At 53.4% G+C, this 18845-nt stretch overlaps 1 protein-coding gene across 3 annotated transcripts; it reads left to right on the forward strand.

Annotated features, from left to right (window-relative positions):
- Positions 1-89: 89 nt before the first annotated feature.
- On the forward strand, positions 90-16181 carry TMEM130 (transmembrane protein 130). Of its 3 annotated transcripts, none has more exons than XM_028088556.1 (8): positions 90-174; positions 6408-6713; positions 8224-8383; positions 11395-11561; positions 12377-12461; positions 13600-13802; positions 15536-15648; positions 15993-16181. In XM_028088556.1, the coding sequence occupies exons 1-8, from the start codon at positions 90-92 to the stop codon at positions 16179-16181; spliced, it is 1308 nt and encodes a 435-aa protein (XP_027944357.1). The 3 variants fall into 3 exon arrangements, with proteins under 3 accessions (XP_027944357.1, XP_027944358.1, XP_027944359.1); XM_028088557.1 differs by having other exon boundaries at positions 16029-16181; XM_028088558.1 differs by lacking the exon at positions 6408-6713 and having other exon boundaries at positions 16029-16181.
- The last annotated feature ends 2664 nt before the right edge of the window (positions 16182-18845 follow it).

Genomic DNA, 18845 nt, shown 5'->3' on the forward strand with positions numbered 1-18845 from the left:
GCATAGCCCGCGCCGCGCGCCGGGAGGAGCGGCCGCAGCCGCCGAGTCAGCCGCGTCCCTCCGGTGCTCCTGCAGCTCCGGGCGCAGCCATGGCCTCGGCCCTCTGGCCGCGCCTCAGCCGCGTCCTCTGGCTCGCCTGCCTCCTGCCCTTGGCCCCGGCTAGGGTGGCCGCAGGTAAGGCGCTGCGCGGGCCGGCCGCCCGTCCCCCTGCAGCCGCAGCGCGCCCGGGGCCTCGGGGCGGTCCAGCCGTGCGCCCTGCGCGCACCTCCCTCCTCCCGGGGCAGCCTCTGCAGCGCGCGGCGGAGGGGAGCGTGGCCAGCCGGCGCCTCGAAGCCCCCTCTTCTCTCCCCGCATCCTTCTCCCCAGAAGTCGGCCCGGCACTGGAGGGGGCTCCCCGCGCTCCTCGGTTCCTGCTGCCACCTCCAGATCGGCCCTGCCCTGGGAACCGCGCGCGGTTGCCGGTGCACCCAGGCGGATGCCTGGGGTCCTCGCAGCCGCTGGGGGTTGGGGCGGGGAGGACGATGCGGGGAGACCGGGAATGTGCGGGATCTGTCATCACGCCCCAGCCCCCCAGGGAGCGCGGACAGGTTGCCCGCGGAGCAGCAACCTGTCTTTGCCTTTAAATGTTGTCTTATCCGGAGAGGTTTTCCACCCTGCTTGTGTTGGCTTCGGGGAGGTTGCGATTTTAGCGCCCAAGAGGCCAGTCTGCCATTTCGTCTTTCCAAAATGGACCCCGAGCTGACAGGTGCTGCTGGGTGCCGCCTCCCCACCTCCCGCCCCACCGGGCCGTGCTCCTATGCTCCCTACTTCCCCACCGTTCCCCACTGCCGGAAGGCCAGCACCAACCCTTCTGCCTCATTTTGGCGACAACAAAACGACCCGGGTTGGAGAGTTGGGGGTCAGGTGGGACGTGGGCAGCTCTGGTGATGTGCGTGTGTTAAATAGTCAACATTTTTCATTACACCCCTACCCCCCCCCCAAAGAATGGTAGCGAGAGAAAGAGATCTAATGCCAAATTGTGAAAGAATCCAAAAGGTAAAACAAAAACCTGCGTTTTAGGGATGGATTAGGAGAATTTTGTGGGAATTATGCTTGGTCAGGATTCCCTGCTTCCCTCCTGGAAATGTCATATAGAGATGGGGATCTCTTGTCCATTGGGTTTACATGTGTCTGGAAATGATCACCGTGGCCTAAATTGCAAAAAAGAAAAAAAAAAAGTACATTGATTCTTTGGAAGTCATGTCTGCTTCCCAGCCTGGCCTATTCAAGATATGATCAAGATAAGCTGGGAAATGAGGTTGGGGAGCATATCTTCTCCCTCACACACAGGGAAAAAACAGAGACTTGGAAGCCCTTTCCATTCTTCCTGGGGTCTGGGTCAGCCTGCACCCGATGCTTCCCACACTAGAAGTGAAGGTCAGAGTCCAAGCACTGGACCATTCATTAATTCCAGGTTACATTGTTCAGACTCTGGAGGTACTTTGGGAAGTGTCTGGGGCTATCCACATGTGCGGTGTGGAAGACCCGATTCAGCCATTTTCCAGAATGTTCAGGGTCCCACATGCTGTGTTGTCAGGGAAGATGTGCTCCAAGGGGAAGCCCACGGGGCCTGCTAGTGAGTGAGTGTTGCTTCCATGGGCCAGGCTTCGTGGCAGTTGCCATTTTGCCTTTTGCTTTGGCCCTTTCAGCTCTGGGTCACTCGGTGCCCCCGTGGAGCCCCCTAAGCCCCTCCCTTAGCTGCTGCTCTGTACTCCAAGGCCATGTCCCCTGGGCTCCCAAACCTGGAAAGAGAGGTTTGGATGGGTAGGGCCACAGGATCTGGGTTTGGTTCCTTTAGCCACACGTGGCAAAGCCTTCACGGTCCATTTTAGCTTGGATGCCCTGGACACTTCTGAGAGCCCGAAGGAAGAGAGAAGCAACATTACCCAGGGGCTGTGAAACATCTGCTTGGGGAAAAAAAAAAAAAAAAAGCTGGAGGAAAAGTGCCCTCGGAGCTTCCCTGTGTCTGGACAGGTGTGGGGGCTCCCAGGAGCTGGGCCAACGTCTGCAGCAACGTAGCTTAGCTGTAGCCACAGCCCCTCCCCCCCAACCCTATCTCACCCCATCCCTCCTCCCAGCCAGTCCATTCCCCTGGCAACGGATCTGCGTAGAGCTGACATGCGCCCGTCTCCAGTCTCACTGCAGATGCTGGATGGCCATTAGCATGCAGCCGAATGTCCCTGCCACCTGCTAGCCTCGCTCTGGCCCACGCTCCTCGCCTGGGGGGCCACGGGAGGGAGCAAGAGGGAGAAGGGAGGGGATGGCCTTTCTTTCCTGGCCAAATGCTGCCTCACAGCCAAAGGGAGGGAGAATAGAAATCAGCCCAGGGGAGAGGGGTGGGTACAGATTTGCTTGGTGACTCCAGGTAGTTACATGGGGACCTCAGGGGACTCATGTCCCTCAATGTAAAATACGCACTGTATTTTCTTGCAGAAATTTCTGCCATAGGATCTGGAATTCTCTCTTTGGGATTAAGACACTGCAGGTCCCTTTGTCAGTGCCAGTCCAAATGACTTCACACTCCAAAATAATGGCTCTGGGGAAGGGGATTCCGAACAGGGAGTGTGTTACGTGGACGAAGGGAGAGGGTAGAGCAGGAGTCCCCGGCAGGAACAGGCAACACTGCCACAAGGCGAAGGGGACACATTTGAGGACACACTTGCTCCTGTCCCAGGTTTGCTGAGTCCAGCAGGTCTCTGGCGAGCTCCCTGAGGACAGGAGGCATGTCCTACACTTCTGGGTTCCCCCAGCACTTGTGGGGTGGGGCACAAGGAAGGGGCTCAGTCAGTATCACCTGGGTGAACGGTCCCTTGGGGGCAGTGCTAGGTGGGCTGGTCCCTCTGCCACACTCTTCTCTCCGGGAGCCTTGGGCAGCAGCAGTGTTGAACACGTACCATGTGCCAAGCACTTTGTTGGGCACATGGGGAGACGACAGTGACCCCTGCCCTCAAGGAGCTTGCGGTGCAGCAAGGGAGACAAAGAAAGCTTCATGCCAACGTGGGGTTGGGACCACTGTGTGCTCAGGCTGTTTGGAGAGCACTGAGGGGGGCAAGGCGTTCAGGGAAGGTTTCCTGGAAGAGGTTACATCCATGGACGAGTAGGTAGAGAAAGGCAGGGGGGACAGCATGTGCAAAGGCCCTGAGGTTAGGAAGGACAGAACATGTCGAGAGAGCTGCAAGAGTTAAAGTGGCCAGCCCCGGCGTGGATGTGAATTCCGACTCCACACTGAGGCTGGTCCATGAACACATTAGCTGTGGAGGAAGCTCCTTGTTGGTGGGGGCAGAGAGGTGGATGGTGCTGAGAGACGGGAGGACCGCAGGCTGAGGGGCCAGGGCCAAGGACGAAGTAGTAATAGCTGAATGCTGGCCTTTAGCAATGCTAGTAGTGATGGGGAGCAAGCAAACACGCTCAGATGGGAGGAGTAGCGGCAAAGGACTAGGGATTGATGGATTCCTGGGACAGCTGCTCCCTCCGGCCCCAACAGAGAGCGATGGCTGAAAATGGTAGGTGTGGGGAAGGGAGAACCCTAGACCAGTAGCACTGTCCAGCAGAACATTGGATGATGAAGGAAATATTCTATACCTGCCCTGAAGAGTAGCTACTGAGCACATCTGGCTATGAAGCACTTGAAATGTGGCTAGCTCAATTGAACTGAATTTCTAATATTGGTTCAATTTAAGTAATTAACTTTGATTCATTTAAACATAATTACATGTGGTTAGCAGCTCCTCTTTTGCTCAGTGCAGATCTGGAGCCCAGGAAGTAGGTCTAGGTTACTTGGTTCTGCCAGCATTTAGGAGGCACTCGAAACCAGGGGAGCAGGTGGGTGGGAATGAGGGAAATGAGCGGAGAGGGGCTTGGGGACCCTCCAGCCTTCCTTCTGTGTCACCTCTTCTGGTGAAGCTGTATGCTGTTGCAGGCTGAACACTCTCTAACCTGCAGCCCTTCAGAAATCTCACCTGAAGAGGAAATATACAAATTGTAACAAAATAGTCACCAAGAGGTGCAGTAGTGTTATTGGCAAGAGTGAGGGGTTCTGAGAATCAAAATATACCTGCTTGGGGTGCCTGGCTGGCTCAGTTGGTAGAGCGTGCAACTCTCGATCTCATGAGTCTGAGCCCCACATTGGGGGTAGAGTTTACTTGAAAAAAAAATTAGGGGCGCCCGGCTGGCTCATTCGGTGGAGGATGCAACTCTTGATCTCGGGGTTGTGAGTTTGAGCCCACGTTGGGTGTAGAGATTGCTTAAAAACAAAATCTTTAAAAAAAGAAAAAAAAAGGGCGCCTGGGTGGCTCAGTTGGTTAAGCGACTGCCTTCGGCTCAGGTCATGATCCTGGAGTCCCAGGATCGAGTCCCACATCGGGCTCCCTGCTCAGCAGGGAGTCTGTTTCTCCCTCTGACCCTCCCCCCTCTCATGTGCTCTCTCTCTCTCTCTCTCTCTCATTCTCACTCTCTCAAATAAATAAATAAAATCTTAAAAAAAAAAAAAGATATACCTGCTTGAGGGATTATCATACCAACAGTGAAATTCACATTAGTGCGACCACGGACATGCTTTAGACGTGTTGTCGTGTGAAAATAAAATAATTCAAAATTGTGTGAAGAATGTGATTATGTCTAAATTAAAAAATTCTATGCATGAAAAAGAGACATGAGGACAGCAGTATGGTTGCAGCTGTTTTTTGGAAGTAGGGTAATGGGACATTTCTGATATCCTTTTTTTTTTTAGATTTTTTATTTATTTATTTGAGAGAGAGAGAGAATGAGAGATAGCATGAGAGGGAAGAGGGTCAGAGGGAGAAGCAGACTCCCTGCCGAGCAGGGAGCCCGATGTGGGACTCGATCCCGGGACTCCAGGATCATGACCTGAGCCGAAGGCAGTCGCTTAACCAACTGAGCCACCCAGGCGCCCCTCCGATATTCTTTATACATACATATGTATTACTTTCGTGATGGAAAGAAACCTTATTTTAAAAATCTTACTTTATTTAGATGATAAAATATTATGCACATGGTAAAGCAGTTGAAGAATAATGACTTAGGAAAATGCCCACGATACGGAATTGAAAACAATAGAATATAGGATTCCAAAGTACAAGCACGATTTTTTTTTTAAAGTAGGAAATGCCCATATACGGTAACACTGGTTGTTACAGATTACTTTTATTTTTAACAAAATTAAGTTTTAATTCTCTATTTTCTCTATTTTCAGGTTACAATTAGTCTTACCTTCCACGCAGTAGTCAGTCGGGAGGGGAGTGTTATTTTAAAGGGCCTCTGACCCGGCCTCCATCCCATATGCTCAAGGCCCTGTTCTCTGTTAGGATCCTCCAAGACTGATTCTCGGGTTCCCTGTAAGAGCTGCATCCCCCATATTTCAGTTCAAGTTCCCTGAGGAGTCAACCAGCTAGAGTTCAGCGTTGGCCCCAGCAGGAATCACGGAGGTCATTTAAGAGCAGTGAGCAGTGCCGTCCAGTGGGACCTCCTGTGATACGGAAGATATTCTGTATCTTTGCTATTGAGCGCTTGAAATGCAGCTACACAGGGCGCCTGGGTGGCTCAGTCTGTTAAGCTTCTGCCTTCAGCTCAGGTCATCATCTCGGGGTCCTGGGATCGAGCCCTGCGTGGGGCTCCCTGCTCTGTGGGGAGTCTGCTTCCCCCTCTCCCTTTGCCCCTACCCTCCCCCCGCCCCGCGCCCATGCTCTCTCCAGCGCTCTCGCTCTCAAATAAATAAAATCTTAAAAAAAGAAAGAAAGAAAGAAATGCAGCTACTGTGGCTAAGAAAGTGGGTTTTAAATTTTGTCTCATTTTAACTGAAACTTACACAGCCACGCGTGGCCATGGCCGTGGCTGTGGCCAGTGACAGCTGTGTTGGGCAGTGTAGAAGAAGACTTGGCTTGAATCAGAGTGGACCTTTGCCCGAGGCTTGTTCCATTACTGTCTAGGCATTAGGCCTCTAAGAGGCTCCAGACTCAGCTTTGTGTTTCAGATCAGAATTGTGTTTGACATGGAAAGACTAGTCTGAAGGAACAGGTGATAGAGGACATTTTGGGGGGGGGGTGCGGGTAGCAGCCAAGGTGATCCCTCCTATGACATACGTTGGCAGTCATTTTCATAGCTAAGAAATAAGTCTGGCCAGGTCAGGCCTGTGCTCTGGAAGGCCCTGCTTGGCTGGCCTAAAAAGAAAATCTCTGGACTCTGTTGGGCCTGGGTTCAAGTCCCAGCTTACAATCAGCTAGTCACTTGAGCTGCCTGGGCCTCAGTTTCTCCACTTATAAAATAGAATAATAGAAGCCAGCCCAGAGGGTGAGAGTGGGTTCCTTACCACACCTTTCCTGAAATACAGTCTTTTGTCTCTGGGGTCCCAGGGCTGTATGAACTGCACCTCACCACCGATGGCCCTGCCACCACGGGGGCAGAGGTGACCATCACAGCCAGCCTGGTGGCCAGTGACAATGGCAGCCTGGTCCTGCCCACCGGCACCCGCCTCTACCGCTTCCACTGGATCCATACCCCACTGCTGCTCACGGGGAAGACTGACGAGGCTTTCAGCTCCACCATCCGCGCCGTGGGGACCGTGCCCGGGGACTTCCCCGTCTCCGTCTGGGTCACCGCTGCCGACTGCTGGACGTGCCAGCCTGTGGCGAGGAGCCTCCTTGTCCTCCCCATCACAGGTGAGGACCTTTTCTGTTTGCTAATTGGCCTTCAGACTCTTGCTGCAGAGAAAACCATCCAGCCTGATTAGTAATCGTATAAACAAAGGATCAGAAAATGGTTACCACCCGATGCTGGTCAGCGTTGTGCTGGAATGGACACGTAAAGCACATGTTGCTACTGGGGGTATAAATTAACACAACCCTCTGGAGAGGAGCTGATCGATAATGTTTCAATGGTTATGCACTATTTCAGTCTCCGGTCTGTTCATTCTCGTCGCTCCAGCCTCCCACCCTAACACTCCTCTCTCCTTCCGGGAAGTCCCTGCTCTCTCGGAGTTTACGTACAATTGTTACATACAGTTCTCGGAGTTCACGTACAATTTGTTAAAGAATTTGTCTTCAGGAAGTAAATTTCCATTTGGGTAATGTTTTATGCACAAGTATGTTCATTGCAGTGATGTTTATTTTTTTTTTAATTTTTTATTGTTATGTTAATCACCATATATTACATCATTAGTTTTTGATGCAGTGTTCCATGATTCATTGTTTGTTCATCACACCCAGTGCTCCATGCAGAACGTGCCCTCCTCAATACCCATCACCAGGCTAACCCATCCCCCTACCCTTCATTGCAGTGGTGTTTATAACCACAGAAAAGAATATTAGACAAGCTAAGTTTGCAACCATAAGGGGACTGGTTAAGTATGTGGATATAATTTGTATGATGAATAACGATGATGCTCACAAAGAGTTTGTACTGTCCTGGGGGAATACTCCTGCTTATAAAACTTTAAAAAGCAAAACACAAACTTCTATAACCAATTTGCTCAACTGTGTTTAATATACATACATATGTATATGTAATGTCCATTTCCATTAAATACATACACACAAATGCTTTGCAATTCTTCAAAACATCAACAATAGCTGTATTTGAATGCCAGGCAGTTTCTTTTCATCCTATGTGTCAGCATTTTTCCAAATGAGCTTTATTGAGCACGCCTTACTTTCTGTTTTTGGGGTGAAAAAAATCAGCTCCTAAATTTTTTTTTTTTTTTTAAGAGAAGGAGACACAGAACGGTGGTCCTTACCCAGCCCAGCACATTGTGTGTAGAGCTGTGATCAGTAGAACTGCTAATTTTTTTCTAGGCCCGTCTAATAATCTGAAATCTCTCCAGGGAATTTCTTTCAAAGCCTATGCATTTCCTCCCGGTCCTGGGCATCTTTTGTGCCAGAAAGTTCGGGATCCTGTTTTGAAAGTGCCGTAGGAGCGAGGCTGTGTGTGTGCTGTGTGCCGTGAGTCTTCACCAGTGTCCTAGTGTCCAATGCAGCAGGGGCAATGATGTGGGGGCTGTGCACCTCTGTGTTCAGTGACCTGCAGGGTCCCCTCCTGCCACCACTCAGCTCTGACAGCCAGAAGGTCGGGGGTGGGGAGAGGCTGTCCTGCCAGCTGGCATGTGAGGTCACTCCCTGGCCCCTCCTTCCCGCCCCCTCGGGGGGACTCACCCGCCTATGGTCTCTCTCCCAGAGCTCCTCGTGGGGAACCTCGTTGTCACCCAGAACACCTCCCTGCCCTGGCCCAGCTCTTACCTCACCAAGACGGTCCTCAAAGTTTCCTTCCTCCTCCACGACCCAAGCAACTTCTTCAAGATGGCCTCATTTCTCTACAACTGGGACTTCGGAGATGGGTATGTCCTTCCCCGTTGATGCCCCAAAGCTTTGGCCTTTGTTTGGTGGCCCCATCGTCCCACGCAGAGTGCTCTGTACTTTCCCACCCTCACCTGCTCACGCTCTCTCGCTCCAGACCTTCCTGCCACTCCTGCTCTGTGTCCAGTGTGGGGTACGTGGGCACCAGTGGTGAGCCAGTCATGGGATCTGCCTTCAAGGTGCCTACAGCCTTGTACAGGAGGTCATTGGTGCCCCAAACATCCCTTTAATAAAGGTCAAAGTAAGATTTTTCTCCATTTGACTCTGGAAGAACCTACCTGGCTGACGGCACATGCAATTATACTCCTGTGGTAGAACTCACGGGTGCCGGCTTCATGTCTCTTGACTTCTCCTCTCCAAACAAGCCAGGCTGGAGGAGGCAGGTCAGGAAGGGCGGGTCAGGCGCTGAGCCCAGGCAGCTCACAGACACCCCGAGCTCCTGTGAGGGTGGTACTCTGCGGAGACCCCTCACTCCATTCGGGTCCCTTCAAGTCCCTGGCTGATGGTCCTTCCTACTCTAGCCCCTATGTTTACACCTTCCATTTGTTGGCATTCCTTAAGACATTTCTCAGGCTTGCAGAGAAACACAGACCAACTTTCCAAGTTCATCAAAGGTTTAGTAATCCTCGTGCATCACTCCTCACCTCCATGGGACTTACAGGCTCAATGTGCTTTCTTATGTATAGTAATAAGTTAGAAAACAAAGTGGGAACTCCTAATTATAGCAAAACTAGTACATAAACATAGGACCACACTTACCTGGAAATGGGCAAGATCCTGTGTGAAGAAAACTAGAGCTACTAAGAGGTATCAGAGATTTTTTTTTAAAAGATTTTATTTATTTGAGAGAGAGACCCCAGAGGGAGAGGGAGAGGGAGAAGCAGACTCTCTGCTGAGCAGAGAACCCAACGTGGGGCTTGATCTCAGGACCCTGAGATCATGACCTGAGCTGAAGGCAGACACTTAACAGACTGAGCCACCCAGGTGCCCCAACTAAGAGGTATTAAAGATTTGAGTAGATGTGTTCTGTACACCATGTCCAGGCTGGTGAACCTCAGTATTGTAAAGATGTCCATTTCCCTCCAGTTATCCTGTAAGCTTGATGCAAGTTCAATATATATTCCATTAAGTATAATTTTGGAATGTGACAAAGATTATACAGTTCGTCTAAATTTGGTGTTTAAGTATGCACATATGTAAACATGCATGAAAGCATATAGGCCTATATACATGTATAAAAATATATGTCATTATAAACATACATGTGGTTTTACAACCTAAAGAACATCTGGAACATGTGTCTCAAACCAGGGGACAGGCTCTATACTAATTAGGGGCACTTCTTTTCACAGTAAATACTTTATTCACTATTTTTACCAAAATAGAACATTTTTGACTAGCCCATGAAATAAGACAAGAAAAAGAAATATAAATACTGTAAAGGAAGAAGACAAAAACCATCAAACACGTAGACGACCTGGGAAACACAAGAGACTCAACTGAAAAATCTTAGAACTAAAAAGAGATTTCAGTGATATGGCCAGTTACAAAACAAAGATTCATAGCCTTTCCATATAATGGTAGTAGAAAAAAATCTTTTACAATAGTTATAAAACATAAAAAATGAGAGAATAAACTTAGCCCCAAATGGTAGGATTTATGTGAATAAAACCGCAGATTGTACCTAGACTTTAAAAAGACTTAAAAAATGAAGAGAGAATGTCTCAATATTGTCAGAAGGAGGAAAGATCAGAAAAACAGAATGATGATGAGCAGGGATGAGGAGAAGAACTAGAAATGCATACATAAATGTATTTTCAAAGCTACAAATAGGGGCGCCTGGCCGGCTCAGTTGGTAGAGCATGCAACGCTTGATCTCCGGGTTGTGAGTTCGAGCTCCATATTGGGTGTAGAGATTACTCAAAAGTAAAATCTTAAAAAGAAGTCGCAAATAATTTGCACCAACAAAAGGCTGCACAACAGAACAGAATAGAAAAGGCAGACACAAACCTGAGTTTATACACACCTAGTATATGGTAACAGTGGTATTTCTAGCCAGTGAGTAAAGATAGATTATTTAATAAATGGCACTCGGGCAATTGGTTAACTATTTAGAAGAAAAACAATCTGATCCGTAACAAAAGCAATTCCAGATAGATTGAAAAATTAAACATAAAGAATTAGGACTAGATTGAAATGTAGATGATCCCCTGCAATTGGATAATTTGGCAGTGGGGAAAGCATTTCTAAGAACAGAGAAACAGAGGCAGAAACTCTAAAGGAAAAAAATGCTAGATTTGGCTCATGAAATTTAAAATCTGGGTATGAAAGAAGTAAACCAAACAAACAAAGAAAAAAGAAGTAAATCAAACCAAAAGACAAACACTAAACTGGGTTTAGAAAGTATTTGGAAGATATTTAATAGAGAAAGGTTTGTTAAACTTCATATGTAAAGAGCATTGAGAAATCAACAAAGATTTTCTTTATTGTTATTAGACTTCCTTTGGAAGTAATTCACATAATTGCAGGAAAAAGCATGATATTAATAACCTATGATAGAGATATTATTCTGTTTTACAGATGAAAAAAGTAAGACTTAGAGCTATATAGATAGGAAATCTAGAACTGAGATTCAAAGCCAAGTATGTCTTAACTCCAAAGTGTCTATTTTTTCCCTCCCAGGATTGTCCGTGTCTCTAATGCAGGGCCTCTTTTAGATTCCTGGCAGAAGGGGGCAGAGCACTTCCTGGCAGGTGACAGGCACTTTGTTGCTAGGAGTTCTCCCACCCGTCACTTACAAGCTCAAAGATGACCAGCAGCCAGTTCACCCAAGCATGGCTGACCTTGCATCCCAGCCGGCTCGGGGGGCTGCTGTGATGATGCCCAGTTTGCTCACAAGGCATTGGTAGCTGAGCTTGTCACTCCACGGACACCCCTGACTCTAAGAGGCCACATGAGTCACTTCTGTCATCTCCCTCCTGTCACCTTACAGCACCCAGATGGTGACGGAAGACGCTATGGTCTATTACAACTATTCCATCATTGGAACCTTCACCGTGAAGCTCAAGGTGGTGGCCGAGTGGGAACAGGCAACGCAGAACGCCGGGAAGGGCATTATGCAGAAGACAGGAGACTTCTCTGCCTCGCTGAAGCTGCAGGGTGGGTCTCCAGGGGTTGGTGCAGGTCGAATGTTTGGCCCCTTGGGGAGCCCTGGGCAGAACTCTTTCCCGGGTTGGAGCCCATGAAGATCAGAGTGGCTCCAGTTGGGTACTGGGCTGCGCTTGGATGCACATCCTCTCTTGTCATCCCCCCGGGCAGCCCTCTGAGCAGAGGGTCATTATCCCCACTTCTGAGAGGGCACTGGGGGCTATGGCAGAGGTCACATGGCCACCAAGTGGCAGAGCCGGGTTTGAACCCAGGCCTGCCTGCTCCCAGAGCCCGAGCCTGTGGCCGGACACCGTGCTGTGGGCTGGTGGGTCCACATGGCTCTTTGTTCTCGGGCCACACTGGCGTCCTGTCGAGGACTGGCCTGTTGGGGCTGGGACGGCCTTGGCCTCCTGTAGAGAAGAAACACCCAAACCTGCCTCCCCCTGACTTTGGCCAGAGGGGGTGCTTGGGCAGCTGCGGCAGATTTCTGAGTTGTGCTGCAGTGCGTGCGGATGGGGTGGCGCTTACCCCACATTGCACAGGTGGTGGGGGAGGGCGGGTTCTCCGGAGCTAGCCCTCCATCCTGGTTACCAGAGCCCCTCCTGCTTCCGCTTCGTCCAGCATCCTCACTCTGAGCGGCTCCGGCACCTGCTGCTGTCGGGTTGTGGGGGGGGGGGGGCGGGACCCAGGCATGCCCTGGATGGACCTGCGACCCCCACCTCGGGAGAGAGCCTGACAGGGTGGTGGTCACACAGCCCCGAGCCCTAGGAGCTCTGAGACCGCTGTCCTCAGCCACCAGGTCTAATGGGGCCCTCTCTGCCTTTCAGAAACCCTTCGAGGCATCCAGGTCTTGGGGCCCACCCTAATTCAGACCTTCCAAAAGATGACAGTGACCTTGAACTTCCTGGGGAGGTGAGTGAACCCCAGGGTGCACAGTGGGTGACTCGTTGCCCTGCCCACTCTCCCATGGATGATTCTGAGCCTAAGAGTTCCATCCCCCACGGGGCCCCAAGTTTGGGGGCCAGTGGAAGCTTCTGCCACCTTGCCCTGCAACCGTGGGAGAGTTGTGGGCACGGCTCCATACTCGAGGTCCAGGGCAGAGAGCATGGGCCTTTTGGAGCTGTCTGCAGTGTGGGCGTCAAGGCAAAGGCAGGTGAGGAACCGGTCAGGTGAAAAGCCCTCTGCACAGCCCCCAGAAAGCAAACCATCTTGGGTAGGAACTGGCCCAGCTCTTGGCAAGAACAACATTAGGCTGAGTATGTAGTAAGGGACCGAGAAGCCAGGCATGTTCTCTGCACCAGGGGGAACGGAGCCGCAGAGGTCGGTGGTCCAGGCTCAGCCTTGCAGGGACTTGGGTGGGGAGGATCGGCCCCACCCCTCAACACAGGGCCACGACAGGGAAGCAAGGCTCGATGGGGAGCAACCACAGTGGCCAAGAAAAGACGAAGATGAGCCATGGGGCTGGAGGAGGTTTCTGAAGCTTTCAGGGAGCTTTGGGGGCAGGTGCTTAGCACTTGAAGAGTAGGCTTGGCAGACCCGATGGCTGAGGTGGCAGGAGTGTGTGTTTTACTGGGGCCTGGGGTGGCCTGCTCCGCATTGCTGAGATGGACCTGTGTTTTCCAGCTTCTGAGCCTGTGCTGTGGCAGGTGGGTAACCTGGAACGCCCTCGCCCCTCCCAACCCGTCAAAAGTCTACTTATCCTTTCAGATCCTATTCAAATGCCACCTCCTCCGAAAAGCCTTCCCTGACTTCCTCATTAAGAATGCACCCACCTGTCCCCTGTGCCTCCACAGCACACCCTGTGTGTCACCAGAGCACTCGTTCTGCCTCATCCAGCACTCTGTGCCTATTCCTGTTTGCCTCACTAGCCCGGCACCCCCTTGGGGTCTGGGGGGGGGCATCTCTTATTTACCATCGTGTTCCCTGGGTCTGGAAGGGGTGAAGCAGAGGCCAGGACAGCTAGGTTCATGGCTGTCTGGCCCTTCTCAGCCTTGGTCTGTGCTCACACTCTGCTGGGCCATTGCTGAAACCCACCCCCACTTCCCGGCAGCCCCCCTCTGACCGTGTGCTGGCGTCTCAAGCCCGAGTGCCTGCCGCTGGAGGAAGGAGAATGCCAGCCCACGTCGGTGGCCAGCACGGCCTACAACCTGACCCACACCTTCAGGGATCCTGGGGACTACTGCTTCAGCATCCGGGCTGAGAACGTCATCAGTAAGACGCACCAGTACCATAGGATCCAGGTGTGGCCCTCCAGTAAGTGACCCCGCGCTTCCGCCAACATGCGAGGCGACCCGCCAACACGAGAATCGTCACCAAGCCTACTGGCCCAGCCAACACGGTTGACTGCGTGCCCAGACCTGCCCCGGCCAGCCCTAGCACCCCCCGGTTCTACCACCTGCAACGCCGGCACCGCGAGCCATACCAAGGGCCGGCGCGGCCACCCCCGGCCAACTTGACCGCACGGCTCTGCCGCCATTGCCGCGCACACTCCCCACGGCCCTTCCGGCACCATCTGGACCTGGGCCATCGATCCCGTGCCGCCCAGCAGCAAGACGGCTTGAGCTCTTGCTCACTGCCACCGTCACTGTCCCCGGTGTCCTTTCCCACGTGTTACCAATGCCGCGCTGTCCCCATCGTGAGCACTCCCCCGCTGGGCCCCCACGATCACAATGCCCTCCTCCGCCATCACCCCGATCCTGGCACTGTTGTCACCACTAAAACCAGCCCCCAGGGAGCAGGCGCTGCTCAGAAAGTGTGAAGTGGGGTTCCTGTCATCCGTCAGGACCCCTGGCCACCGCCCCCGGAATGTCCTTCCCCGAGTCACCGTCAGGCCCGGCCACTGGCTAGCCGTCACAGGATTAGCTGGTGATGGCGTGAAGTTCTACCCTTCTTTTCCGGGGGGGGTCTCTTCTGTGACCCCAGAAAAACACTTCCTTACTTAGAGGAGGAACCCTAAGGGATGGTCTTTCAGGTGCCTAGCCAGGTGCCGGCTCTTAGGGTACACACGGAAAACTCGCCAACTGCACTTGTCCCCAGGGTTGGACCCACAAGAGCACTGCTGCCCCCACCGGTCTCCCCAGTCCCTGTCTGAGCCATTGGGCAGACGCTGTGCTCCACTCTGGGCCCTGGCTGGCCTTGTGGGCCCCATGGGGGGTCTGGGGCCCTGCCGCCCCCAGCCTCTCCTGGGCACTGAGTGCCTCGGGGCCCCCTGAATCCTGCAGAGGACACAGCATTCCAGGTAATCAGCGCTGACTTTTCCTGGGAAGCAGAACCTCACGGCACACGGTGGTGTCTACACCAGGGGCAGGGTGGGGGAGGGATGAGGGGGACCCACACTCGCCGATCACCTGCCGCGCCCCTGGCACATTCACACCCCTCCCCTCGTGGCATCCCTGAAGCAGCCTCATGGGTCAGCATCAGCATCAGGGAGCATGGGTCAGAGCCGGGTTCGAACCCAGGACCACCTAACTGCAGACCCTGGGTTCTCCCTGTTCCGCCATGCAGCCTCCTGGCTCAGGGGGGTCAGGGGGTCAGGGGGTGGAGCCTAGAGCTGGTGGAGTGCAGACAGCTACAACAGGTCACCAGGCTGTGGCGTGTCCTCACAGCATGGCTTCCCGTCTCCAATGCAAGTCACCCAAGAGAGAGTGGGGAGGGAGCTGTGACTTCTTTGATGGCCTGGTCATGGCTATTCATTAGAGCAAGTCATTAAATCCAGCCCCCACACTCGGGGTGGGGGATTTAGCTGCACCTCTTGAAAGAGACCATCAAGTAACATGGGGACATATTTTAAAACACCCCTAACACACCCCTACTTGGTGTTTGTAGACTCTTAGATTAGCCTGTTGGGGTTGCCTCGTTGGGATGCAGGTACCTAAGGAAATAATAGCTCTTGTGGGGTTTGACTCAGCTGTCCCTCACCACGGTCTGAGAGCTGGCCTTCACCACCAACTCCCCAGACCTGTGACTTCACCGTGTCTCACTCCCAGGCATCCAGCCGGCTGTCTTTGCTTTCCCGTGTGCCACACTGATCACCATGATGCTGGCCTTCATCATGTACATGACCCTCCGGAATGCTGCTCACCAGAAGGACATGGTAGAGGTGGGTGCTCAGGAGGGTGGAGGCTGGATCACAGGGCCCTGCCTGGAGAAGGGGGGGCCTGGCGAGGTCCTGGGGCTGGGGGCGACGTGCCCAAGATGCATTCATAGATGGACCACGTTGAGTTGGCCTCTTCCCATCTGACTCACTGCTGCGCTCACCCCTTGCCGAGAAGCTGTGCCCAGTGCCGGGGGGTGGGGTGGGCACCCGAAAGAGGGAGGACCCGGGAGCAGAAAAGCCAAGGGCACGGGGCAGCACCGTGAGCCGCCAGGCAGCTGAGCTCGTGAGGCCACCTAGCGGGGGTCTGGCAGGCGGGTGATTGACCCGTGGGGTTTTGTTCACCATAGGTGGCTGATTTTGACTTTTCCCCCATGTCTGACAAGAACCCGGAGCCGCCTGCTGGGGTCCGGTGCTGCTGCCACATGTGCTGTGGGCCCTTCTTGCTGGAGACTCCCTCGGAGTACCTGGAAGTTGTCCGCGAGAACCACGGGTTGCTGCCTCCCCTCTACAAATCCGTCAAAACGTACACCGTGTGAGCGCCCCCCAATCCCGTGTCAGCGTTAACTGACCGCCAGCTGGGCGCTTCGGACAGGGCGAGCCGCCGAGCAGGAGGGGCGCACGGGTGCGGGGCTGTCCACCCTGCTGGCCATCCATCCGTATTTCCAGCTGCCGCCATGAGCCCCCCTCAGCCCCACACCCCCACCATCTGTCCATCTGTGCAGTCCAGCCCCTGCTGCAAGCCCCTTTCAGTCCCCCTACCCCACCCCTTGCCTTTGAAGAGCCCCAAGCAGGGCCCCGACGCTCAGCGGGCTCCCTCCTCTCTCCCAGGGGTGCCTGGCTGCCCCACACCCATTCTTCCCATATTGGCACTTCTGCCGTCCGTCTGGGGTCCGAGCTTCCCTCCCCCAGGTGGCCTGCCTAGGTCAGAGAACCGGGAGGAAGGTCACCAATGGTTAAGGCTACGTCACAAAAGGTCATACATACAGAGACAAGTGCATGCACGCACACACGCAGGTACACACATCACACGTGTCCCACAGGCGTCTCCGATGATGTCCTCTGTATCAGTTACGTTGGTTGCTGGGTCCTGAATTAGAACTAAAAGGACATGGGACTTTCTCCACTTGGCCCCCCGCGGCTCCCCTTCGTGCACCGGTCTCCGTGGCTCCTGGGGCCCATTCTAAGGACACCCTGTTTCCTGCCGGCTTGCTGGGGGTGGGGTGGGGGCAGGGCTAACACTTTGTGAGTGCAGAGGGCTTTATGAAGAGTGCCTTCTTGTCCTGAGACCCTGTTAACTTCCACTGAGGAAAAGGAGGAGCGAGCCAGTGGGGAATTGGGTTCGCTGTGGGGGATGGTGTTCTTGCCCCTCTGCATGGTCTGGAGGAGGAGGAGGCAGGTCTGCAGGGAGCCCTTGGGGCAGGGGGGAGCCTAGTGGCCCCGGGGGAGGCAGAGCTGGTGGAGAGGGTGGTCCAGGCGTGGAGAGAGACCACAGTGAGGCCCCCCGCACAGCCGTGCAGGAGCGTGAGGAGCCAAGGGGGCCTGTTTGGGGGGGGAGGGGGCAGGGCTGTGGGGGCGAAGCTCTGTTGCCGTAATCTTTGCTCTCAGACTTTGTGCAGACAACAGCATTCCCGCTGTCGTGCAGCCCATTCTCATGAAATACTGCCATTATTGCTGAATAAAGCTTGTGTGCTCTCAAAATAGCCAAGCAGATGCCAGGGGGCCAGAGTCTCTTTTCTGTGCACGGGGGGTTGGGGGGGGGGGGCACGGGCATCGGCGCTGTGTTCTCTGGCAAGTGGTTGGAGCTGCTGCCTGGGGTGTCAGGTCCCAGTCGGTCTTTTGGACCAGCACTCCTTAAACGTCCACTCAGGCTGCATTGCAGACTGACCAGACTCAGAGGGGGGTCTCTTGGAGGTGGGTCCAGGTGTCCCCCCCATGACTCCAACATGTAGCCAAGTCTGTGGCTCCCCGGGCAGACGCTGGATCAGAGCCAGGAGGAAGGCTACACTCAGGGAACTTGGAAATGCAGATCCTGGGGCGCCACCCACACCTGAATCTGTGCCTGTGGAGGGGGCAGCCACCTGGGTCCCAGAAGGCCCACAGGAGTCCTGGTGCACCATCGAGGGTGAGCGCCTCTGGTCTCACTTGAACTTGGATGTGCCTGAGAATCACCAGAGGTCTTGCCAAGCCACATACTTTGATTCAGGAGGTCGGGAGTGGGGCCTGGGAATCTGGGAACAAGATTCGAGATGCCGCTGATGCTCCTGGTCCAAGGACCACACTTTGAGTTACATGCCTCTGAGTCGGCTTCCTTCCTAAGCTTTTCTTCTACAAGAGATCTGGGCTTTTTTCTTGATTGCCTCTGCTCTCCTGTCACCCTCACCACCCAACCCAGCTAGCTGGTGTGCCCCAAGCCTCAAGCTGTAGCATGGGGAGAATGGACCCCAATCCCACCTTGGCTGTACCACTCTGGGAAGCCCCACTTTTCAGGAGCCAAGGCATTTGGGGAACTTTCTCAGACTTCAGCATCAGCATGTGGGGCGGATGCTGCCACACACCTTTCCGCTGGACCCCCTCCCCCCAGCCAGAGATCAGTGTGTCAGGGTTTGGGGCGAGAAGGCACCTGAGTGTTGCAGGGGACCCTTGTGCCTCGGATAACTGGTTAGAGGATCAAATGAGACCTTGGAGAAAGTTGAGAGGGTGGAGGGGGGCACTGTTCTTGCTTTAGGTCATTTTAATGTGTTCCTAATAGATGAGGGGCCGGGGTAGGTATTCTCACCAGCCTGCCCTTCTAGGAGGGACCCAAACAGTGCCAATGAGAGGCTGTGGGTTCCTATGACCACAGGGGTCAAGGGTAGAATCAATTGGATGTGTTTTTACCTGGACTTGGGAAGAGCCGTTTTTCCCTTGAGAAGCTTGGTCCAGGACTTAGTGGAGTCCCCCACTCTGTCAACTTGGAGATCGTGGATTGTTTTTTGGAAGGATTCTGAGCATTTGAGCCTGATGGGATTAAAGTGGGTTTCCAAGGAAACATGGATGAACACACCTGTACTGAGTTGAATAGTGACTCCCCCAAATGCACATCCACCCAGACCCATGAATGTGCCCTGATATGGAAATAGGGTCTTTGCAGATGTGATCAAATTAAGATGAGGTCTTGCTGAGATAAGGTGTATCCTAAACCCAATGACTTGTGTCCTTAT

The sequence above is a fragment of the Eumetopias jubatus genome, unplaced genomic scaffold, assembly GCF_037043125.1.
Source record: "Eumetopias jubatus isolate StellerSeaLion01/CBP00866 unplaced genomic scaffold, mEumJub1_p1.0 scaffold_12, whole genome shotgun sequence".
Taxonomy (NCBI): domain Eukaryota; kingdom Metazoa; phylum Chordata; class Mammalia; order Carnivora; family Otariidae; genus Eumetopias; species Eumetopias jubatus.

Coding starts and splice junctions, on each gene's coding strand:
- TMEM130 (XM_028088556.1), top strand. CDS start 90: ATGGCCTCGGCCCTCTGGCCGCGCCTCAGCCGCGTCCTCTGGCTCGCC. Junction 6,714..8,223: donor CCTTGTCCTCCCCATCACAG/GTGAGGACCTTT, acceptor TCTCTCTCCCAG/AGCTCCTCGTGGGGAACCTC. Junction 8,384..11,394: donor AACTGGGACTTCGGAGATGG/GTATGTCCTTCC, acceptor GTCACCTTACAG/CACCCAGATGGTGACGGAAG.